The 23,751-nt window shown below is 38.6% G+C and overlaps 1 protein-coding gene across 2 annotated transcripts in view; it reads right to left on the bottom strand.

Moving 5' to 3' along the window:
* Positions 1-23,751, bottom strand: part of nell2a (neural EGFL like 2a) — a 141,286-nt gene that overhangs the window by 12,926 nt on the left and 104,609 nt on the right. For both annotated transcript variants that reach the window (XM_022672327.2, XM_022672326.2), the window contains exons 16-17: positions 3,036-3,176; positions 396-589 (exon numbers count right to left, since the gene is read on the bottom strand). In XM_022672327.2, the coding sequence (XP_022528048.1) occupies positions 396-589; positions 3,036-3,176 (335 nt within the window). The remainder of the gene's footprint in view (positions 1-395; positions 590-3,035; positions 3,177-23,751) is intronic.

Below are 23,751 nucleotides of genomic sequence, written 5' to 3' on the forward strand. Positions count from 1 at the left end.
TAAGTTAGGGTGCTGTTGCTGGTTGATAATGAGAAAGTAAATTTGGAATTTACTTGTGTTTCTATCATTACTTAGTGAACTAAATAGTGTCTTCATATTTTGGTCACAGCCCTTGTCTTCAGTATGTTCCTGGGCACAACACGTTTTCATACTTGAGTATTAAAACAATGATATATTCACCCTCAGTTAGTCACTTCATTAATTGTGCAGCACATACTTAGAGCCCCAATAATCTAACAGGTCAGTACTGCATTTCTCAGCCCACATTCAGACACAGCCGTTTAGATACGTTTCAGTTGGTCTTTTAATGAAATAGCCTGAAGAAAAGGTTCAGATTAATCCGATCAAGGCGGCTCAAGGACAATCGCCTGTCCTACCCACAATTCCTCACTCACTTGGCACGAGCAGACGGAGCACCTGTCGTTGTCCAGGACCCAGATCTGCCCATTGTGCTTCACCTTGTTGTCATGGATACAGTCGCCAGTACAGTTGTGTCCATGGGGACACCGGCAGTCGTATCCTCCATCCAGGTTAAAGCAGATAGTGTCATTGGCGCAGGTGCTTCTGCCCACTTTACACTCATCTATGTCTGGAAAGAAAGAACAGACACAGAGAATTAGCTTAACATAGAATTTCCCAAACTGTTGTTTTACTTCTTTGTTAATAATAATAATACAGCTGTTGAACGAGATAGAAGACGACAGCTGTTTATGGAAGCTTTCAAATACTTTTTATAATCCTGCTTTTATTATTTCATCACTAATCCCCTGAGGAAAACTGTATTACTCATCTTTTCTTGCCTTAAGCGCTATTTCTCAACATAATTTGCATTATACTGTATATACAATGTGGTTAAACCTTAGCAGCTAAATTTACACTTATTTTACCGGCAGTATGTCTATTGGTTAAGTTAATAGTTTGCACCTAACAAATATTTCTTTATCAATTAATCAAATCAAACTAGTTAATTAATAATCGACTAATCCAAATACTAGCTGTGATAAAGCGTGTACCAAAACTATGGAAAAAAGTAGTAAAGGTCACACTTATGGGTAGAGTTGGGAGATTGGTCTATAGTACCAGGACGGCAGATGTTTGTCTATAAGTCCCGTCACCTTTTTTTTGCCACAACAGCGCTGAATATTTCCAAGTGCACACAAAAAAAGGAACAGAAATAAAATTTGACTATGACTGCAAAGTCATTTAAGTCTTAAGCACAACCACATACACCCCTCACGCAGTTGTAGCTACCACCCCCCAGGGAATTTGTCCATTTTCTATTTTTAGGAGGTATATATACAGGTAGCCATGCCCTGTAATATACTAATTCTAATTACAGGTAAAATAGAAACATTATCACAACAAATTATTCATTACTGGAAACGGTAATATGGCAAATAAGAAGTGATAAAATATACACGAAACATACACAATAATAATCAAGCATCACATGCACAGTGCACACATTTATCAACAGTTTTTCTTTTTCAGGTTCTTTCCTTCCCTCCCCTTCTACAAAGTATGGACTCACCCAAGTAAGTATAGCTCTATAGCTCAGAGTGTTAGCCACTGCTACTCTTTTGGGACTGTACAGGTAGGTATGAACAGCACTAGTTTAATACAGGTAAGTATATATACATACAATTGTCTATACGGTAATGTGTAGAGTATCCTACATCATTACTCTAGCATAATTATCAATAAACTCCTTCAGGATAATTAATAGTCAGTAAAATCAGTTTGAATTTAGCCAATGAGAGGTGTTGGTTGTGTGTGCTTGATAATATATACTGCTTAAATAGGGAACACATAATCATCACACTAAAACACAAAATCAGTTAAACATTACAATGATCAAACGGCCCAGTTTGGAATAATAAGCTGCTTTGGTGCAAATGGAAATTTGAACAGATGCACTGGAGAGGCAACAGTGTTACAACCCTCAAACAAATAGGGAATGGCTTTGCAGGTACAGAATACAGACAAATACTCTTTCTGTAAGGGCTCAGAGAGTGAATTGAACCGCAGCCTCCTAACTGGGTGAGCATCCTAGTAATGGTGGTTTACAGGCCCCAAGGACAGTTTAGATAAGACTACATTAGAAAAAAAAAATAACTTGGGCAACTTGGGATTTGAACACAGGCTGCCTTGTGTGTTTAAAACTTGCTGAGACAAGCTTAAAAGGGGTGGGTGACGAAAACGAGTGGAAAACCAAAGACAAGCCCACACTCAATGCGGGAAAAAGAACAAAGGATGCAGGGAGAAGCTGGCTTCCCAGGAGAGGGGAAAATGGACAAACAAAACATAATATCTCTTCCAATAAAAAAGGAAACTGAAAAGGGGAATCAGGAAGAGAAAAGAAGAGAAGAATAAAGGACAACCTTCCTTACAGAGTAAAATGCAACTTTTTTGAGAGAAAGAAAGAAAGAAAGAAAGGTTCTAAAAACCTGAGATCTTGAAAGAAGAACAAATAACAGACATTGGCAAATGCTGGTCTGTGTTCCTCCCTCTTTTAAAGGCAGAGCACAGGTGCTGCTAGTTAGGCTTGACTGCCTCCAGAAGACACCTGTTGCCCCCCTCTTGTGGCCGGAGGCTGCATAGCCCTGAAGCCACGCCTTACACACTCCTTATCTTTCCAGACTGATTCTTCTCTAGTTTTGCATTTTTCTAGTGTCCATGTCACTACTGGTTGCATGAGGACGTACCTGCAGCTGTTTCATGTTGCACAGCTGGTTTAGCTCTTCCAGGATGCCACAGCCATACTTGCTGCTGAAAAAGGCTGGCCGTGTCTCCCAGCACAGTCTCTTACAGTATAATTTACTTACTGCATTAATGCATGCCCTTTTAATAGTGATGCAATATTCTGACACACTATTCACTGTGGTAATGTGTGGTTGGGGACACAGTGGGTGCTGCTATTTTTTTTTTTTTTGGAGGAATGTTTGAGAATGTTACTGTATTTAATGACATTGATTATCTCAAAAAGTTGATTCAGGTCTGGTGGAGTCTGTATGTTTTGTTGCACATTGGCTTACCTTCACATGACTCTCCGTTGGCAGTGAACATGCCGTTGTCGTGGTATCCATCCCGGCACTCGCAGTGGTACCAGCCAGGCAGGTTCACACAGGTAGCGTGACTGTCGCACTCCACAAAGCCCTCTGAACACTCGTCGATATCTACACAGAGAGAAAATACGAGAGAGAGAGAGAGAGAGAGAGAGAGAGAGAGAGAGATTGAGGGAGAGCGTCTTTTACAGTATGACTGAGTAATGAATACTGATGTAGCATCCAAGCTGGTGTCCATCAAGCAACATTTGGGCTGAAGGCAACTTTCCTCCCCCCAAGTGGCTGTGTCTTTTACTGCATGACACCCCTGAGTGCTATTGACTGCCTTTCCTCTGATAAGCATTGGCGTGGCATTGTGCATGCTCTGTCTCTGTCTATCCGGCACGATAACTGCTTGCAGGCAGGCTGCACTCGCTGAAAAAAATCCTAATAAGTAGCTTTATGAAGACAAATATGCTTCAAAATATCCCGACTCCGACAAAAATCAGAAAAAGTGGAATACTACACCACCAAGAAGAATGACAATGAACTCGTAAGTCGACTACACAAGATGAATATCCTGGCTTTTGGCTTGATGTTGCCTTTCTGAAGACATTATTAATCTCGAACCTAATTCCATTAGAAAACTTTACACGTGTCCACTCAGACCAATTCATCTCATCTACAGTAAAGCACACAAGCACAGTCCATTTCTCGTAAAGCACCGGGTCTAAATTCAATACCACCCCATACAAATGGGTTTTAATGTTCACTAAAAGGAGGAGTTATATTTCACATAATATTTTATTAGACTGGTGGGCAGAGGGACTGTGCTGGTTATTAAACAGGAGGATGAAAACAGAGCGACGGGGAGTTTTTAGGATGATTAAATGCTCCCACTAGGTCTGAGATGGGCTCATTATGGTTGCCACAGATGCATCAGCCTCTGTCATTATGAAAATGACTCTAAACTGTTGTAGCCTGGGCCTCTCAGTCCAATATCCACTGTCTGCTCCTCCTGTTGATGCGGCTGCTGCTGCTGGTGTTTTTATTCTGCTGTTGCAGTGTTGCAGCAAGGATTAGGCTCAATAAGCCACAGTGATGTCGGGATGTTTGGGACCAGATTGAGGCTTGATTGTTTGTAATAATAGAGACTGATTAAACATGGCTACCATCAGGGCACAGCTTGCACGGAGCTAAGCATGAATAGTTTTCAGAGCTACGGATAACAGCCGTGGAGAGGAATGCTAATACAAACTTTTGTGCTGGGAAGTTACTCAACCTGCAAGGCGCTCTCATCTCTTTTGTCCTTCTAAGATGTCAAATGTTACACTTTATTGTGCAAATGTTTCAAAGAAGTCTTTTTATTTTAGATTTTTTCCTCAACTTTTTATAAAGTTTTGGTTATTTTCAATTCTGACCAAGTAACCAGAATTCCTCTATCACCTAATGCTGCCAGTGCAGGGAAGCTGAAGCCTTGCATGTGTTTCCATCAAGTCCGTAAGTCACCTTACACCAGCGTCTTTTCAAACTGCTGTTAGTTAATGCAGCATCACTCTTTCTGTTAAAAACGCTCGGAGGAGAACATTAACACTATGCTACTTCTATTACAACAGTTCACAGTTTATTGGGGGGTGGTTTTAGCAACCGTCCTAAAAGAGCGAAGCCAAATACACTTACGTTCAAAAGTTATAGAAAACCCCAGGGTGCACTAACACAATCTGTTCCAGTACTGCTTCCCTACAGACAAAGGCTATAAAGCCTATGAACTGACATTTTTAACCCTTGTGTGGTGTTCTGGTCTGTGGAACCCGTTTTCATTTTTCAGTAAATGATACTAAAAAACTAACTCAAACTCATTGGCTCTGGCTCATTTTTTGTGAAAACTACTACTACTAGGAGCTACTTAGGAGCCCTATCCCAGTTTTAAACTTCATATTCAGGATTTTGCGTGAATGTAGTCAAATTGGACTACAAAAATGGGAATGATTGTGAATGCAATGATTTTGCATTTATTTAACATTTACTTCTGTTTCACATTTTGTTCACCCCATATTTCTATTAATTTTGGCATTAGGAGTGAGCGATAAGTTAAAAGTTTGCTTCTTCAGGCTTGTACTGTAGTTATGAGGCTAATGCCTTCTAACACATATATACTGATTCATATTACTGTTCTATTATGAAAGAAAACATAATATATATATTAGTATTTTTATTATATATATATATTTTATGTTGATGTCAACATTAATAGTTTTACATTAATATACACAAGAATGCCTAATGTGGTTTGGGGGGGGGGGGGGTAAAAAGCAATAATTCTGTTTAACACTAAGGACATCTCCAAAATCTTTAGATTGACCTAAAATCAATCTAAAATATATTTAAAATATATATTGTTTGTACACTATATCTACTCACTCTTTCTTTTTTTTATATTAGTAAGTCATAGACAAATGTAACAAGACAGTCAGAAAAGGTGGCTGGTCAGCCAGCTTTGGGGAAAGGTAAAAAAGTGTGTAAATTATTTTTTTTTCCACCAAACTATTACCTTATCCAAAATAGCCTGGAGGGTTCCTGAGAGTGGGCTGGAGCCTACAGCCTACAACAGTGTAAACAGATGCCTTATTATGTACCCTAAAGGAACATTGCCTCTAGGCCACACTAAACTTATTCACCTGCTATTATCTGATATTCCACAACTACATCCCATGTACCTGCTTTCCCTGTCTGACACAGAATTATGAAATTTAAACTGAAATACAAGCTATACTAAATATCCTTTCTTACAATCACACATAAACACCTGCTATACTATACTATAAAATGAACAGTTTATTCTGACTGTTTTTCTCTGTGCGACAACAGAAACTATAGAGCCTCTAAATAAGTTATTAATTGACTGAGCACAGGCTCAGCTAAATAAACTAGACCATTTCATTGCTGAAGACACACCAGCAGACGCAACCGAAAGACTCCTCGTTATCCACTCATCTACGGGATGAGCTTAACAGAAAAACTGCAGATGAAAACTACTTTTTAAAGTGTGCCCCCGCCGCCCCACTATGGTGAAATCTTGCATGCTCTTTGTAGTGGGTGAAGTTGCAGTTGGCAGAACACACAGGCTTTGAAATTGAAAAGCCGTCTGGCTGCGATGCCCTCTCTCCAGAAAGAAAGAAACAAGTCTGAATCCATGCCAGTTCTTCCTGCATGTAGTGAAGCTGAAGGCAGAGAGAGGCCAAGCTTACTATTTATACCATCAGTGTTGGCAGAGGCTTTATATTTATACATGTTATTTTCAGTCTTGCCATTCAAACTGTACTTTCACAACAATGGCAAGAAAACAAAACGCAGTTTCACACTGAAAAGCACCAGAATATACTTATTGATTTCACCTCATTCGATTATCTGAAAGACTGCTGAGAGCTGCAGATCTACTCTATCATCACTTTATCTACTGTGGAGACATGAAAGAACTCAAAGCCTAATATTTACACCCCTGTTCTACCACATGCATTATGAATCCGCAGCCACAGAATCCATAATACATCATATTAATCAAGAGGACTTAGTATTTTATGTATTGAAGCTGTATGATTTATGAGACTCTTAATTGCCATTTCATATTTCATTAATTTCCAATTCATATTCTGGTCTTAATGTAAATGAATATGACTGTCAATGAACACTGAAGTATAGTGCACAAAAATGTGAGTAAGAAGATCAATGAAAGAAAAAAAGAAAGAGGCAAGCAGAGCAGGGATAAAACATGGTGTGAAGATGAGAGAGATGCACAGATGCAGAGATACTGAGAGTGAAGGGGTGATATAAAGAAAGAACTGGAGTGCATTAAAGAGGAGAGAAACAAGTGTAGAAATGGGAGTGCAGAATATGGGGGGTAAAAAAGAAAACAGGAAAAAAGGGACAGGGAAAAAGGAAAAGAGTGGAGAAAAGATGAGAAGAGAACAAAGGAGGTGAAGAAACAATGAGGAAAGGAGAAAAGGTCATGAAAACATCAGTGGGAAGGGAATACAGAAGAAAAAGAAGAGGAGTATATAAGTTAAGAAGAGGGGTGGAAAAAGAAGATGAGAAGTGAAAAGAGAATAGAGGGAAGGAGAAAAGGAGAGAGGAAAAGAGAAGAGATAAAATAAAAGTAAGCAACGGAGAAGAGAGGAAAAAAGAAAAAAGGAAAAAGGAAAAGAAAAGGATAGGAGAAGAGATTAACAGAGAAGAGAGGAGAATTGGAAAAAATAAAAGTGAGGAAAGAAGAAGAAAGGAAAGCGGAAAAAAGAAGAGACGACAAGAGAAAGAGGTAAAAATGAGAACAGTGGAAAGGAGATGAGAGTAAAGGAGAGGAAAAATAAGAGAAAGGGGGAAAGAGAAGAATATTAAAGAGAAAAGTAGAAAAGAAAGAAGGGAAAATGAAAAGAGGGGAAAAGATGGAGAGTGGAATAGTAGAAAAAAAGTGAGGGAAGGAGAAAAGAGCAAAAGAGAAAGAGGAGAAGGGCAAGGGAGAAAAGTGGAAAAAATGGGAGGGGGCAAGACCAAGTGTGAGGAGGAGAGAAGAAGAGAGCAAAGGAGTACAGAGGATAAGAGAAGCAAGTAGAAGAGATTGGAAGAAAGGATAAGATAGAAAAGAGGAGATGTAAAAATGGGAAGAGCAGAAAAAAGAATAAAAAAGAGAAAAAAGAAGAAATTAGTAGAAGACTGAATGGGAGGATGGGGAAATACCAGGGGAGGGGGGCTGAGACAGGGAAGGAGAGGGGAGAAAAGAAAAGAGAAGAAGAAGATAAGAAAATAGAATGAGAAAAGAGGAGAGGAGAAAAGAAGAGAGAAGGTGATGCAACGGTCACAGCTGTTCCCCTCGTTATCTTGAGCGACAAGCTGGAAACAAAGGCTCTATTAAAACAGATCTCAGAGGGCAGAGGATGAGTGTATCCTGCCTCGCTCCACTCGTTTATTCAGCCACTCGTCCGTCCTCTTGTGCTTCGCTCTTTTATTCAGTCGGTCCCTGTGCGCAGGGGGACTCGGAGGACAGTTCATTTGAGCTCAGACTGCAGTTCTGAGTGACAGCCAGTGTCTGAGATCAGCTCATACTGAGACTCCAGGGCACTCGCTCCACTTTAAACACAGTCATAATGACCCGGGGGGGCTGCACTCGTACTGTATCAGGACCAGGACCAGGTTCTCTGCACTATACCACGCATTACTGACTTCCACCAAGCGAGGGAGGATGTTTACAGTACAGCATTTTCTGTTCCAAAACAAAATCTAAGACTATGGGCCCTTTTTTAGCTATTTATAGCCACTGGTTATATTGATTTAGGGTGAATCGGTGTGTCTTTGGTAATGGTGAGGGCACAAAAATACACCATGCATAGCATGAAACGTGCAAAATGCATGTACTTAATTGTCTTAATTATTCAAGGGTGTGTTTTGAGTGTAACTTTAAAATAAGCCAATCAGAGTGCCAGTTATCATTCCCTTTAAGAGCCAGGTGCGCTCTGACTTTGGCACGTTGATATCTTAACAGCACTGCACTTTTGTGCATGTCTCAGCAGAGGATACTGAACTGCACATTCATGCTGTGAAGGTGCACCAGCAGGTAATTTAAGGGAACAGCAATGTTATTTGAGTTTGTATTCCGTTTATTGTTGATGTAAAAGCTGGATTTGTGTCCATATGTGTGTGTAACACAAGCTGAGTGAGGGTTTACACAAGCTAAGCGCACACAACATGCACGGTGCTCCTGCATGGCTAAGATAAGATTGGGTGGCTGACTGTTGACTGTTGTCAGGGTTTTAATCAGTCAGCTGTGCACCTAGAAGAAGAGACTCTGATTCTCATTTTGGTTTGGGTCGAAGCCAAATTTCAGCAACAATTTGAAAGTACAGTTCACAACCACAAAGTGTGGGAGCCAGTATAGGATTGCTGTTGTATTTACATGGATCTCCGTGGAAACATGTGCCCATAAGTGTAATTATTCTACATGGCAGTGGACAAATAGCTATTTTATTCATCACGAGGTGACAAAACTCATGATTAAGAGATTAAGAGGTGTGGATCCGGAAAGTACTAAAATTACTGGAGGACCACAAAGGTCAGCGAAAAACAGTAGGTTATTCAGACTGTAATTTTCTCTGAGGACGTCTGAGAAAAACACGTACACGGTCGTTCCGGACGGAACTAAAATCACAGAGGACCCCCCATAAAAGAGAAAGTTACCTTAATAGGGATAAAGTCAAAATAATACCAAATCCAATTGAATCAAATCAGTTTGATACATATTTGTATTTTTTGTCAGAAATGCATATAAACTTAAAGTGACAGTCTGTACATTTTTGGGGATCTCTCTAGTGGGAATGTGTAGAATGTAGAAAAAATACTTTTAAAGCGTTCATGGTGGTGCAGTCTTCTTTTATAGCAGATTAATCTGTGATTTTAGCAATAACTATCTCACTCACTGTCTTGTCGTTTGCCAGCTCTCCTCAATTCTAATTCTGTTTCTTTAACTTAATAATACAGATAAAGGCTTTGCGGTACTGATATCTCCATGTTTGCAGTAGCTTTTAGCTACAACATAAACAATCACAAAATGGAAAAGGGTAACATGCAAAACCAGCAGCGAACAGACTCCCCAGAGAGAGAGAGACACACACACACACACACAAAATACATACACGCATAACACATCAAGTACATGCACAGTTTTTTTAAAAGCCACTCATGAGAAACAAAACGCTCTAATTAGTCAGTGCTAATTAAGCGCGTGGGTGTGTGAGTCTCTGCCGCCGGTTCCGTGTGTGTACACACCCCCACATCTAAATAAGTAATGACGGTATGAGTGATCATTGCGCTTAAGCAGCGAGTGTGGGTTCAGCGAGCCGGTGGCACGAGCAGAGCATAATGTCACCCGGCACAAAAAGCTAATTACCAAGCCTGATGAGATTACAGAAACCTTTTCATTCTTACAGCGGTTCCAGTGTAAATAGCATGACCTTTGCATACGCCGCTGCACATTCCTCTCTCTGTATCGATAATCAGCTCTGCCTACCTCGCACATTTATTCAGATCTACAAGTGCTCCAGTCAATCTCAAAACTCTCTCTCTCTCCCTCTCTCTCTCTCTGTGTTGTCTGTCTATTTCTCTTGGAGAGTAATTGGAAGAGCTGCTGAATGGGGCTTTAATGAGGAGTATTTGCACAGAGCAGCACTTTCACTCCTCGCCATTAATAAGGCAAGTAATCACACAAATCACCCATAGAACCAGACGCACCAAAACCAGTGCTGCTCTCCAGTCAATAATTCACTCAGAGAGAGAGAGAGAGAGAGAGAGAGAGATGCAATAGAGAAAGGGAGAGAGAGAGAAAGCAAATAAAAGAGAGAGAGAGAGAGAGAGAGAGAGAAAGAGAGATGAGATGTAGTTTATTTACTTTAGTATGAAATCTTCACTCAGCTGTCCTGCTTTTCCCCAAACGTTGTCTCTCTGCTGTTTTTAGTCTGATCTCTGCTTTTTCTTGCTCTGTCCTACATTTCTATGCCTTATGATTTCATCTGGCCTCATGATGATATTTTAGTATTAAATGATATTTTAGCGTTTATGTGAGAAACATTCTTATAACGTTGTGATGCAAACCAACATTATGTTACACATTTTTAGAACATTGCTGGAATATTAAATCTGTAACTTCTAACCTTCCTGGAACCTTTTTTAAACATTGCTAAACTTTCTTACAACGTTCTCTGTTAGTTGGGATACTGAGTATTTATGCTTCTGTCTAATACAACCTTTTTTTCTCAGTTAGATTTATTTTTAATTTGATCAATCTACAAATGTTTATATCTATAAGCAAATTAGATCATTTAAAAACTCACCTGTATCTTTCACACTATAAGGTGCAACAGATTATAAATCGCATTATGCGACACTAGTAAGGAACAGGGTGTCGCCATATTTTCCTTCTAATTCAGCAGGTCTCGCCGCTTGACAGCAAAAGATTGTTAGCTTAGCGGCTAATGCTAATACTGCTCCAGCCTCTGTGCTAAAACTCCTGTATAAAGCTGTACTTCAGCAGAGTGGCTTTACTGCTTTTTACAACCTGACTAGTGAAATTCATACACAAGGCGCATAAAAGAAGACGCACTGATGATTTTTGGAAAAATTTAACGTTTTAAATTTTAAGTGCGCCTTATAGTGCGAAAAATATGCTAACTAATCAATTCTGATACAGTACTTCTTCAACAATACGATATTCTGTATGATAATGTATGTGTTTCAATGTTTGAAGCTACTTTAAAAATGTATTCTTTAAAATAATGTATTAATTTTATTTAAACCTGATTTGTTTGTTTAAAACCAAAACATATCTTTTAAAAGCGTCCTTTAAAAAGATTTAAAGGTTGGTCTAGAGAGGTTTAAAGAGAAGTGGTTTCATCTGTAACTGTGTAAACTGTGTAAAACACAACATAACTTTTTATTTTTAATCATATTATATTATTTTATACAGCATTAAAATAAGAGTGAAACGTGACAGAGAACATAACTTTGAACATACCTGAATTAGAACTCTTAAGTAATTTTATGGAATGCCCCTCCATATTCAGTAGTTTGATTTCACGTATTTTATCACTGCCTGACTCCTTAATATAATCTGCTCCTCACAATTTGTCAAAATGTTGCAAAAAAATATTCCATAATAATTCGGAATAAAGCTGTCATTGTGGAGATACAAGGTTTTTGTGTGACAAAAGCATTTTTTCTTCTGAATAGTTAGACAGGAATGAAGCAGACTGCTATTGAAATACTAAGTATTTGTTTTTTCATTCAAACAGAAAATCATCATATTACATCACAGCAGATTATAGAAAACATATCATGAATTATTCAATCACACATCAGCAGATCATATCACACACTGGCTGGAATACAGGCTACATGATTATCAACAGCACAGTCACTTGAATGAATGTCAATGTGACCACCAGGGAGCAGTGATCCCTGTATATATAAACAGACAAACACACACACACACACACACACACACAAACACTGGGTAATGCATCCAGTGTGAGAAAGGTCAGGCAATAATGTCCGGGGCAACTCCTCCTAATTAAATCATCTGGAGGCACAAGGCCATGACTGTGAGTGTTTGTGTCTTGCTGCTGGTGTTTCTTGTTGTTCTGTGTGTTTTTGCTCTGCGCTCTGTTTTTATGTCTCAGTGTGAGGCTGCATTCAGCGCTCCACTCAGCTCCCTCTCTCTCTGAACTGCTGCAGTGCAAGCACTGCTGTTCCACTCCACTGACCTGCGGCTACTTTATGGTATATAGAGAGTCAGTCTAGTCGGGGGTGGAAATGAAGCAGCAGTAGATGTACTGCAGAGCTCAGAGAAGCACAACACCAAGTCCTTTAATACACACAATTAACCATTACAGCAAGTACAGTTCACTCAGAGGTTTATGGTGAGGCAGTAAGGGTGTAATGACTCACAAAATTCTGAATTTGTCTCGATACTGTGGTGTTCATTTTAAATGTAGGTGTGCTTTAAAATAATGGTGATAAATACAAAAAATATGATTAAAAAATATGAATAAAGTATAAATATCAAGAAGCAGTTTTCAGTTTAATACCAAAATGCAAACACATGATGCTGTGTATTTACAAATCCCCACTTTTATAATATTCTACTAGCCTGCACTTCTTAAAGCACAAAAACTGCTTACTAAATATATTAATGAAAACTATATGTTTAAGGCATGTTTTTATTAAGTTGAAAAAAACAAAATCATTAACAAAAATCACCTGTGCAAATATCAAACAGTTCAAATATGTGTAAACCATAAGGGGTAACTTAAGAATCAGCATTAGATTGGCATTTAAAACAATTTAAACAATATTTATATTAGTGGTGTTACTCCCTCAAAAAAACAACAATTGTATTAATCACCACAATATTCTGTGATTAATCTCAATTAAAATCGTGATTCATATTTTTTTAAATGGTGGTATTTCACTATATTGTTTGGAGGGAGGCAGTAATAATAGTGTAGTGTGGTTCAGGCCTTTTTTACTGAATTAAATTATAATGCTTTTTATAAATAATTTTAGTTCTACTTTTTATCCAATTTTCTGCCAAGTTTACAAGAGCAATTACCCAACCCACTCATTAGAACTCCCCCTATCACTAGTGATATAACACATGCCTCCATCGATACATGTTAAGTCACGTCTCTTTTCCAACTGCTGCTGATGTAAAATCGTCGAGTAGCATCACATCATAATGCTCGGAGGAAAGCGCAGCAACTCAGTTCTGATACATCAGCTCACAGATGCCTTGTGCTGAGAGACATCACCCTTTGGAGTGATGTGGGGAGAGAGATCTACCCACCCAGAGAGAGCAAGTCCAATTGCCGATGGCAAGCTACATGAACAGGATTCGAACCTGATATGTTAAGATATGTGAACTAGCGCAGGTATGCACATCAGTACAGTACATACATATTTATACATTTCGTTGCTGTCACTGCTGTCACTGCCCTCTACGCACCTGCACACAGATAATCACATCAGGAGGACTACTGTATGTAAGGGTGCTGATTTTGCCTGCCTTTGTAAGCTTTTGCCAGATTCATGTGATTTTTTACTCTGGATTGTTCTTTGGATTTTGATTCTGCTTTGTTTTAAATACTTTCAATTTCAAAATCTGCAAAAAAAGTGCTGCAGACCTGATTCTATAATTAATGTTTTTGTGCAAAGAAGTAAAAAGCGTCCCTCGCCATCTTTAAGAAACTCCTGAAGACAGAGCTCTTCAAAGACCTAACACCTCTAACAAACTGACTACTTCTAACCTCATTTCCTTCTTACCCTCCTTTCTTCCTCTATTCTACTATTTCCCTTTGACCTCCTTCAGGCACCTTGAACTTTTATTACTCTATGTACATTTTACATGGACAAAAGCATCTGCCAAATGTAATGTAATGTGATGTAATGTAAAAAGCATAAAAATTCCTTATTTCTAATTAAATAAAGAAAAACTAGATCAGTCCTGACAAACAGACATATTCCATATTGTATGGGTATGTCTATTTAAGATTACTATGCAGAGCCATTTAGAGCTCAAACTGATCCTCTAATTCATACAAATTTTGTTTAGGTGAGTTTTTAAGCCACCAGGCTTTATTAAAATGGTTTGAAGCTGTTTTCACGCCAAATGATATTCTGAATGAGCAATTTCAGCAGCAAGTGCAGATTTTAACACCTGCTATGTGAGTCTAAAGTTCAAATGTTTTCCCCTGTTGTGCCAGTTCATGAGCAGTGAGTGTCCCAAGTGGTTTCCTCCAACATGGTAGAAAATAAATGTGTTTTTAGTGTTTCTGAACACAAACTGTACAAAACCCGTCTAAACAAAACTATCATGATCCACCAAAAAAAAGGTTAGCATGGAAGCAGGTGTAAGCCCAAGTTGGTCTTCCAGGCATGTAATTACCAGCATTTAGACTAGCTAAGAAAATATACTGTCTTGCAAGCTAATGTGCTGTCTCAGGCCAGTACACATACACAGTGCATACACTCCCCTGCTACAGAGACTGACTGCGACTTTTACAGCTAACTGGTAAACATCGCAGAACTATTCTTCAGGCTAGCGCATGCCCCCTCCGATACATGTGAGGTCAGCCACCGCCTCTTTTCTAAATGCCACTAATGCAGCACTACTGAGAGAGCATGTCCAATTGTGCTCTCTCGGACTCTGGCTGCTGATGGCAAGCAACATGACCCGGGATTCAAACCAGGAATCACCTGATCAAAGTGGAATTGCCTGTGGTTTGAACTAGATGCTTCATTTTAAGTTTACATATTATGCAGCTGACTGTAGAATTGAAATAATTCCAGACTACCAATGTGCTGTACAGTACTTCTGTAAATGTTATCTATAAAACTCTTTAATAGAAAGACTCCCTAAGTGTGAAGTTTTCTTTTTTAACCAGTAGAGAGCTCCTGACTCTAGCACACTAGTAAACCAAAACAACTTCAGGTAATTTGTAGGTTATTAAATATATACAGCTCTGGAAAAAAAAATAAGAGACCACTTAAAAATTATGAGTTTCTTTGATTTTGCCAAACTGAAAACCTCTGTAATATATTCAAGAGAAGGATGGATGGTCAGAAGCCATCAAACCAAGTTGAACTGTTCGAATTTTTGCAGCAGGAGTGGCATAAAATTATCCAAAAGCATTGTGTAAGATTGGTGGAGGAGAACATGCCAAGATGCATGCAAACTGTGATTAAAACCAGTGTTATTCCACCAAACATTGATTTCTGAACTCATAACACTTTATGAATATGAACTTCTTGTTTTCTTTGCATTATTTGAGATCTGAAATGCTCTAAATTATGGTATTTGGAAGAAATGTTGTCCGTGGTTCATAGAATAAAACAACAACTCAACATATACCTATAAATAACAAAATCAGAGAAACTGATTCTGAAATTGAAGTGGTCTCCTCATTTTCTCCAGAGCTGTATATCAATAATTAAGTATGACCCTTTGTCCAGTATGAATAGAATGAGTAGAATGAATGCAGCATAGCTACAGGCTCTGTGGTGTTAAGATCAGTGTGACCACAGCCTCAGCAGTCTTCCTCTTTATCTTTAATTACTCATCAAGTCTCTGGGCTGTCTCACGCAGTAGTAAACACAGGCTACAAACTGAACCACAGGCTACCAATTACAAAGCAAAACAGCGCTATAATGAAAAAATGGCAGCTGGAGCTGTTTTGAAAACTACATGCTAATTTCCATTAGCACAGTTTTATATTTCAGACTGCAGCACTGAAACAGACTGCACTGCTACAACCTCCTGTTCTCTGAGCACAGCACTTCAGAGCGCAGTCCAGCACTCCGCATCAGCACCTGAGCACTGCACTGCACTGCAAGTGTCCTGCACACTTTGTGTCTGTGAGTGTGTGTGTGTTTGAGTGTGTGTGTGATGAATAATCCATTCCCCGGAGGGTATTATGTATGCTGGAGGCTGTCACTGCAGACTAACACCTGGGAATATGACGTCAGCGCTGGTCTGAAGGTAAAGGTTATGCAGGCAGTGGTGAGCACAGTTCAGCTGCGCTGTGAGATCTGCGTATGCTTCCTGTACGACTGCACGACCTGCAGCCCGATCTCACACACTCCTCAAACCAGCTGCTCCTGAACCACCAGCCTTCAGCCCTTCAGCACCACTTCCCAGCTCTGACCTCCTTCTCTCCATTTCTTCTCTCCTTTTCATGAATGTATTCTTCTCTCCCTTTCTTATTTTTGCTTCCTTTCTTCTTTCTATGTTCCGCCTCTTAGTTTTTCCTCTCTTTTCTTTCTCTCATTTCTTACTTTCTTTTTCCATCTCTTTTTTTTCTCTCTATGCTTCTTATTTTCTTTTTTCTTTGTGCATCTTTTATTTTTCTTTCTGTATTTTTTCCTCTATGTGTATGTAATTTCTTTCTTTCTGTTTCTTATTTCCATTTATACCTATTTCTTCTCTTTGTATCTCATTTTCTTTTCTTTTCTCTTTTCTTTTCTCTGCATATGTCACATTTGTATTATCTGTTTCTATTTTTGTTCCTGTATATACTTTCTTCATCTTTCTTTTTTCCACCCCTCTCTGTCTCTAAGTTCTTTTTCTCATTAAATTTTTTTCTAGTCTTATTTCCCTTTTTCTCTGTGCATCTTGTTCTTTTCTTTCTGTATCTCTTTTTTCATTCTTTTCATTCATGTCTGTAAGTTCTTATCTCCTCTGTATTTCTTTTTATTTTATTTCTCTATGTATCTCATTTTATTTTAGATCAGTCTGTATCTTCCCTTTCTTTCTTTACCTAAATCAGTTTCATTTGTTTTATCTGTTTCTTTTTCTTTACTCTCTTTGTCTTTCTTTCTGTATCTCTTTTCTTGTTCTTTTTTGTCTTTTTCTTTACTTCCTCTTTGTTTTACCTAATTTCTTTGTTTATCTTTTTATTCTATTTGCATAGCACTTCTTTCCTTTTACTTTATTTCTGTACATTTTTTCAGTATATATTTCATTTTTGTTGTATCTCAATTTTTTCTCTCTGCATGTGCCTCTTCCTGTATCTCTGTCTCTATTTTTCCTTTCACTCTCTCTCTCTCTCTCTCTAGTCAGTGAGTCCCGAGGGTGTTCCTAAAAGCTGGTTTGGAGGAGCAGAGAGCGAGAGAGAGTGAAAGCATTTCCATGTTCATTCTTCCCCTCTGCCTCAACCTCAACCCCAAACCCTCCCCCTCCTCTTCCTCTCTCTCTTCTCTCTCTCAATTCTTCCCCCTCTCTCTTTCTCTTCTCTCTCTCCTCTTTCTCTTCTTTTCCCCTCTTCTGTCTCTTCTCTCTCTTGCCTCTCTGTCTCTCCTCTCTCTCTTTTGTCTCTCTCCTCTGTCTCTTCCCCCCCCTCACCTATCTATCTCTCCTCTCTGTCTTTTCTCTGTCTCTTATCTTTCTGCCCTCTCTCTTCCCTCTGTCCTCTCTCTCTTTTCTCTCTCTTCTCTCTCTCTCCTATCTCTCTCCTCTCTCAGTGTATCACAGAAGCACCCCCGGACTCAGACTGATGTACAGCGGAGCAGCTCTGAGCTCTTCTCTGTCTGTAATTGTGTGTGAGTGTGTGAGCGGTGTTTTATCAGAGGGGCTGCAGGGTGATGTTAGTTCACAGTTTCTGCTGCCCCTCCTGACAGCTCTGACACCAGTAACACTACAAATCAGCTGTTTTAATCACCAAAGCCATTTCTAGCACTGCTGGATGGCTGACAACATCAATGCAGACCGATACATCCAAAACAAAGCTGTGGACAAAGCATACACAAGAATTCATACTGCGCTTCAACTGCTTTCTCTCAGCCTCTCTATACACACATACAGTACAGCCCAAAGGTTTGGACACACCTTCTCATTCAATTCTTTTTTTTTTTTTTTTTCATCACTGTTTACATTGTGGATTCTCACTGAAGGCATCAAAACTATGAATGAACACATGTGGAGTTTTATATACTTAACAAAAAATGACCTGGCCTCCACAGTCACCGGACCTGAACCCAATCCAGATGGTTTGTGCTAAACACCTCTGGGAACTCCTTTAACACTGTTGGAAAACCATTTCAGGTGACTACCTCTTGAAGCTCATTGAGAGAATGCTAAGAGTGTGCAAAGCAGTAATCAGAGCAAAGGGGGGCTATTTTAAATAAACAAGAATATATATATTTCTTTTAGTTTTTTCACCTTTTTTTGTGAAGTACATAAAACTCCACATGTGTTCATTCATGGTTTTGATGCCTTCAGTAAGAATCTACAATGTAAATAGTCATGAAAATAAAGAAAACGCATTGAAAAAGAGAAGGTGTGTCCAAACTTTTGGCCTGTACTGTACAAACAGATATATAGTCTCTCTATATATTTATACATACATAACAGGGAGGAGCAATGGCTGATTGAGCACAATTCGGTTGTTGTACTTTCTTTGTTGCCAGAGGTTTAGGCATTAATGGCTAAACCTCTACACTGTCTACACTACACTGTTATACAGGCTGTAGACTGACTATTTTAAATTGTATAAAAGTGCCACATCGTCAGTGTTGTGCCATTAATAGATACAATAAAATATTTACAAAAATGTGAGGGGTGTACTCACGTTTGTGAGATACTGTGTTTATCTCGGAAGTGACAATTAGCACCCAGGTACAATTGCATTTGCAACACAGAGAGGCTAACTTCATCATCTGAATCTGGTAGTTCTTCTTTAAATTGTGTGTAAATGTGCCATTTTTGTGCAATTTAATGAGATTCCTGGGCTGTCTTGCATTTACTGCTGAGGTCTATCCACATATTTTTAAGGTAGTCTTCTGTGGCATTTAAGGTGTGTTTAGGATTGTTATTGTACTTTAGAATTCCTCTTCTTTTAATCTTCAGCCTTTTTACAGATTTTTTTTTGCCAGAATTTGTTGGTTTCATTGAATCAGTTTTTTTTGATTGAATTGAAATATTCAACATAAGCCCAAAAAATCATAAATCCACTCCATGCTTCACAGTTAAAAAGGTGTTCTTTCATGGAATTCATGACCTTGAAATGTGTTTTAAAGTTTGTGCAACAGCTTTTTGCTACAGTAACAATACATGTGTAAGTGTGTGTGTGTCTGTGTCCTCAAGCCAGTTTACTGTTGTCTGTCATTGTCTGCCTGACGCATTCATCCTCTTTAAACACCCCTCCTTTGGGTTCTGACACTTTACAATTAAAAAGGAACAGCCCTGCAGTGCCTAACATGCATTATGAGAGTGTGAACAGCAGCTGTCAGGATAGTAACAGGTTCACAGGGACACACACACACACACACACACACACATTCACTTTTTCACACACTATTTCTGCATATACTTGCTGCTTACATCTTCTGCTGTGACTCAAAGCATTACATTTAAAGCTTAGCTTTAAAGGAGAAGTCCGGTGTAAAATTGGCTTTGGGTGTAGTAAATCATGATAAAGAGTTCTTACCTTTGTTGAATAGCCCACCTCAGCCCTCCTACAGCTTTCTGAGATCCAGTAAGTTTGTGGGTTTTTTTGTGCTTTAACAATGGGCGATTCGGGGCATATTTTGCCCCAAATAAATCGCACCGAAGAGGTGTGGATCTACTTTGAGTGCTGGGAGAAAAGCACAAAATTACTGGATCTCAGAAGGCTGCAGGAGAGTGGATGTGGGCTAATTAACAAAGGTTAGTACTCTTTTTCTCCTTTAACATTTTACCAATACCTTACTGTCCAAGGAAAGACAGTGTAACAAACTGTTTGTATAATTCAAAACCGAGTGTTATTATATTAAATTTTATTTATTATTTCTATATTATATTCTATATTATATTTAAAACGAGATGAAATATAGAACATGATACAATATGTGAGACTATCTGTGAGCTTTCTGGGAATGGTTCTCATATTCTAATGAGTAGGTTTGACTGGCAGCCATGTTAGACTGCCAGAGCAATGGGTGAAATAAGGTCTACACATGCAGTTGGTGCTGCTGTATAACTGTCTGTTTTTACTCATTCACTCACTGACAGCTTTCCTCCAGCTTTCATGTGGCAGCGCCTTAAAAAATGTCAAGTTCCTGTTCACTTTACTGCTGGATGTGATTCCAGAGAATACACACATGAAATACTGCCATAGCTGGTTGAACAGACGGACCGGTGAATGAAGAGAGAGATAGAGATAGAACAAGAGAGAGAGAGAGAAAGTGAGTGAGATGTTGTTTTCACATATAAACTCCGGAAAATGCCAGAACACTCAAGTCCAGACATTACCCCCAGATGCCCTTCCACAGAGTGCGCAACCAGAAATTTCCTGTGTCAGACACTTTTCCCCCCTACAGGAAATGCTCCATACAGTAAAGGGAAGAGCTGGTACAGCTGATGCAGACACTTGGATTTAATCAACTTATAATAACTGAGTTTCATCCGTTGCCATTGGCAGCTTATTTCCCATTGGCTTTTGACTAGGGCTGTCAACGCTAAAACATTAACGCAAGGAGTGATTTGGAATCAGTAACACGGTATAATTTTTTTAAATATAATTGTATTAAATATAATTTTTATAACATTTTCTTCCCAATTTACACAGCCAATTACCCAACCCACTCATTACTATTCCCCCTATCACTAATGATGCCTCAACACCAGGAGGGTGAAGACTAGCACATGCCTCCTCTGATACATTTTAAGAAACTCCACTCTCTTTAAAGAGCACTTACTCTCCTAACACCTCTAACAAACTAACTACTTCTAACCTTATTTCCTTCTTCCCCTCCTGCACTCCTCTATCTCATGAATTCCCTTTGACCTCCTAAAAATATTTTTTACCTTTAACTTCTATTATTTAACGTACATCACTTTTGTAAGTCGCTTTGGACAAAAGCGTCTGCCAAATGTAATGTAATGTAATGTACATGTGAAGTCAGCCACCGCTTCTCTTTTTGAACTGCTGCTGATGTAGCATTACTGAGTAGCATCACAGTGCGCTCGGAGGAAAGCGCAGCGATTCGGTTCACATCAGCTCACAGACGTCTCTTGCTGAGTGACATCACCCTTTGGAGTGATGTGGGAAGAGAGTGCCATCTACCCACCCAGAGAGAGAGCAATGATCCGGAGCCAGTCTGTTAATTTAGCATCTTTTTAAATTTTAGAGTCATTTAGAGTCTCTTAAAGTGACAGTGTATACTTTACTGAATACCAGCCATTATATATTTCCCCCAGGCTATTTAAATAGTCATCCCCTTATTGTGAGCCTGTGTACAATACAAAACACTTTCTGAAAATGTAATACTCAGCAAATTAAGTTCTAATTTAGAAATCCAATCTACAACGAAGCTGAGATGTTTTACAATAAAGCGAAAAAAAAAAAGTTTCCACTATTCAATTTCTAATGCATTCTTTATTTCAGCACCCCACATTGGCTTTATCTCCCCTCAAACATACAAGTATGTACTAGTATTGTAATTGACCCTACTAATATAAATAGAATTGCATTTTACTTTTTTTTACATGCATTCTTTTATTTACATTTAAATATCCACTATAAAAACTTGCATCTTAAGGAGAACAAGTGCAAAAAATCGCAGTTAATCACATAATATTGTCTGAATTAATCAGATACATTTTTTTTATTGATTGACACTACTACTTTTGACAAAATCTATTTGCATACTGGGTGTCCCTCAGTAGTTTCTGACACTCACTGTCAGTGTGTAGTCACTCTCCACTGGCTACGTAAAGTAGACTGTATACTATGATTAACTACCTGGCCCCAATGTTGTAGGCTGTAAGAATAAACTTTGTATTGGCTTTGTGATATATATTTTTCTTTCTTCATCAAATTTTCTTATTTAAAGTATTTAAAATCTACATTTTTTGTAAGTTAAATTTTGAAGTAGAAATATTGTGCAAAGTAACTGATAACAAAACAAACAAAAAAAAACATAAATGTAGTTACATTTTAGGTGCAATAACTTAAAGTTTTACTTAATAACACATTTTAAGGCAAACAGTTTTCTCAACTTATTTAATTCAATTCAAATTAATCACATTTACAGTCTGTGAAAAAGGGGCTAAGGGAGAGACAGTATGCTCCTGACTTCCCTCAGACATACAAACATATTACAGTATTACACTGATAAATATTAGGGATAAACACTGCCTTAATGCCTTAATGCAAAGAAAAATAACAAATGTACAATTTAAAACGATTTATTAAACACTGAACATTTTTAACATCCCCGCAGACTAAAGAGATTAAAGAGAAGAGCACTTAGCATCTGTTTGTTTACCACAAAACTGTCTGCGTGTGCAACTTTTAACTTACATGTGATCTACTGAGGATTTCTGCAGTCTCAATATGGTTTTGATTTAAAGAAGTAATCAGTAGGAAATGAGAGTGCCTGTTTGAAATTGCTACAGAAGCCCAATTTCAAAATAACGGAGAGAGTTGTCTGCCCCGCCCACCCCTCCACAGAGACAAAGCTTTGTGGAACACTGAACCTCTATAAACAAGCACAAGCCGAGTTCAATAACTTTTACCAAACAGGTATCTACCGTTAAAAGCTAATGGCTAGCTTGTTGCTAAGAATGGCCATGAGTAACGTTTACCATGACTTGTTTTGGACGTGAATTTACACAGAAAAAGTTTTAGTAAATCAACAAATGCTAAGTTACCTTTACTATCCTAGCCCTGTACAGCTCGTCTCTTAAACCAGAGATGAGAAATGAAGGCCTGAACCCAGTTAGAAAAAAAAAAAGAATCTAGAGGAAACACTGCAACATGATTTTTTAATAAATCACTCATTGTTCAGTAGAAATTATTCAGTCTTTTCACTTATTCAAATAATTTCACTTATTTCGCTGCCAAATATTCAGCGCATCCCTCATGACTGTGTGTAAGTGTGAGGAACTGCACTCTGCTATGCTGTTTCATGCTGCAGCTGTTTGCCAAATGAAGATGTCCTTGTGCAGGTTATGTGTATGTGTACATGTTCCTCTGAATTCCTTTGAAGGCTTTGTGATTCTGTGTGTCGTATTCTGTCACTCTACATTCATTCGCTCTTTGAACTCATAATAAACCTTGATGATTAATAAGAGACAGAGAGCACAAATAGCTGTGCCTAAGGCCACGCATCACATCACTTCTCCATAATCTGCAAACTACATACAGACCAATCCCAGCATGACTACATAACCACAGTCATCCAACTGCAGAACTCACAGCATGGTTTGGGCAAGACTAACTGGTAAATATATAAGAAACTGCGAAAGAGTGATGAAGCGATGCAGAGTTTCACACAGTTTTTTAATATACAATTCCTATTTCAATTCCATATTGTTCTGCCTGATTGTGTGATGTGTGATTGTATATACAGGTTTTGATTGGAGGGCACAGTTTCTCTGTAGCAACAGAAGATGAACACGTAACACCCGACCATCAACACTTGACACACCTGAGCAGCCACCTGACATACCACAGCAACCAGCTGGAATACCAGAGCAACTGCCTTGCAACCATCTAGCAACAAACACCTCAGAACCCACAAAGCAACATCATGGTAAATGCATGAATAGCAATAGCAACTTACCTTGCAGCTTAACAACACTATAGCAACCACCTAGTAACCAACATTCAACACCAAAACCACCAACAGC

The sequence above is a fragment of the Astyanax mexicanus genome, chromosome 2, assembly GCF_023375975.1.
Source record: "Astyanax mexicanus isolate ESR-SI-001 chromosome 2, AstMex3_surface, whole genome shotgun sequence".
Classification (NCBI taxonomy): domain Eukaryota; kingdom Metazoa; phylum Chordata; class Actinopteri; order Characiformes; family Acestrorhamphidae; genus Astyanax; species Astyanax mexicanus.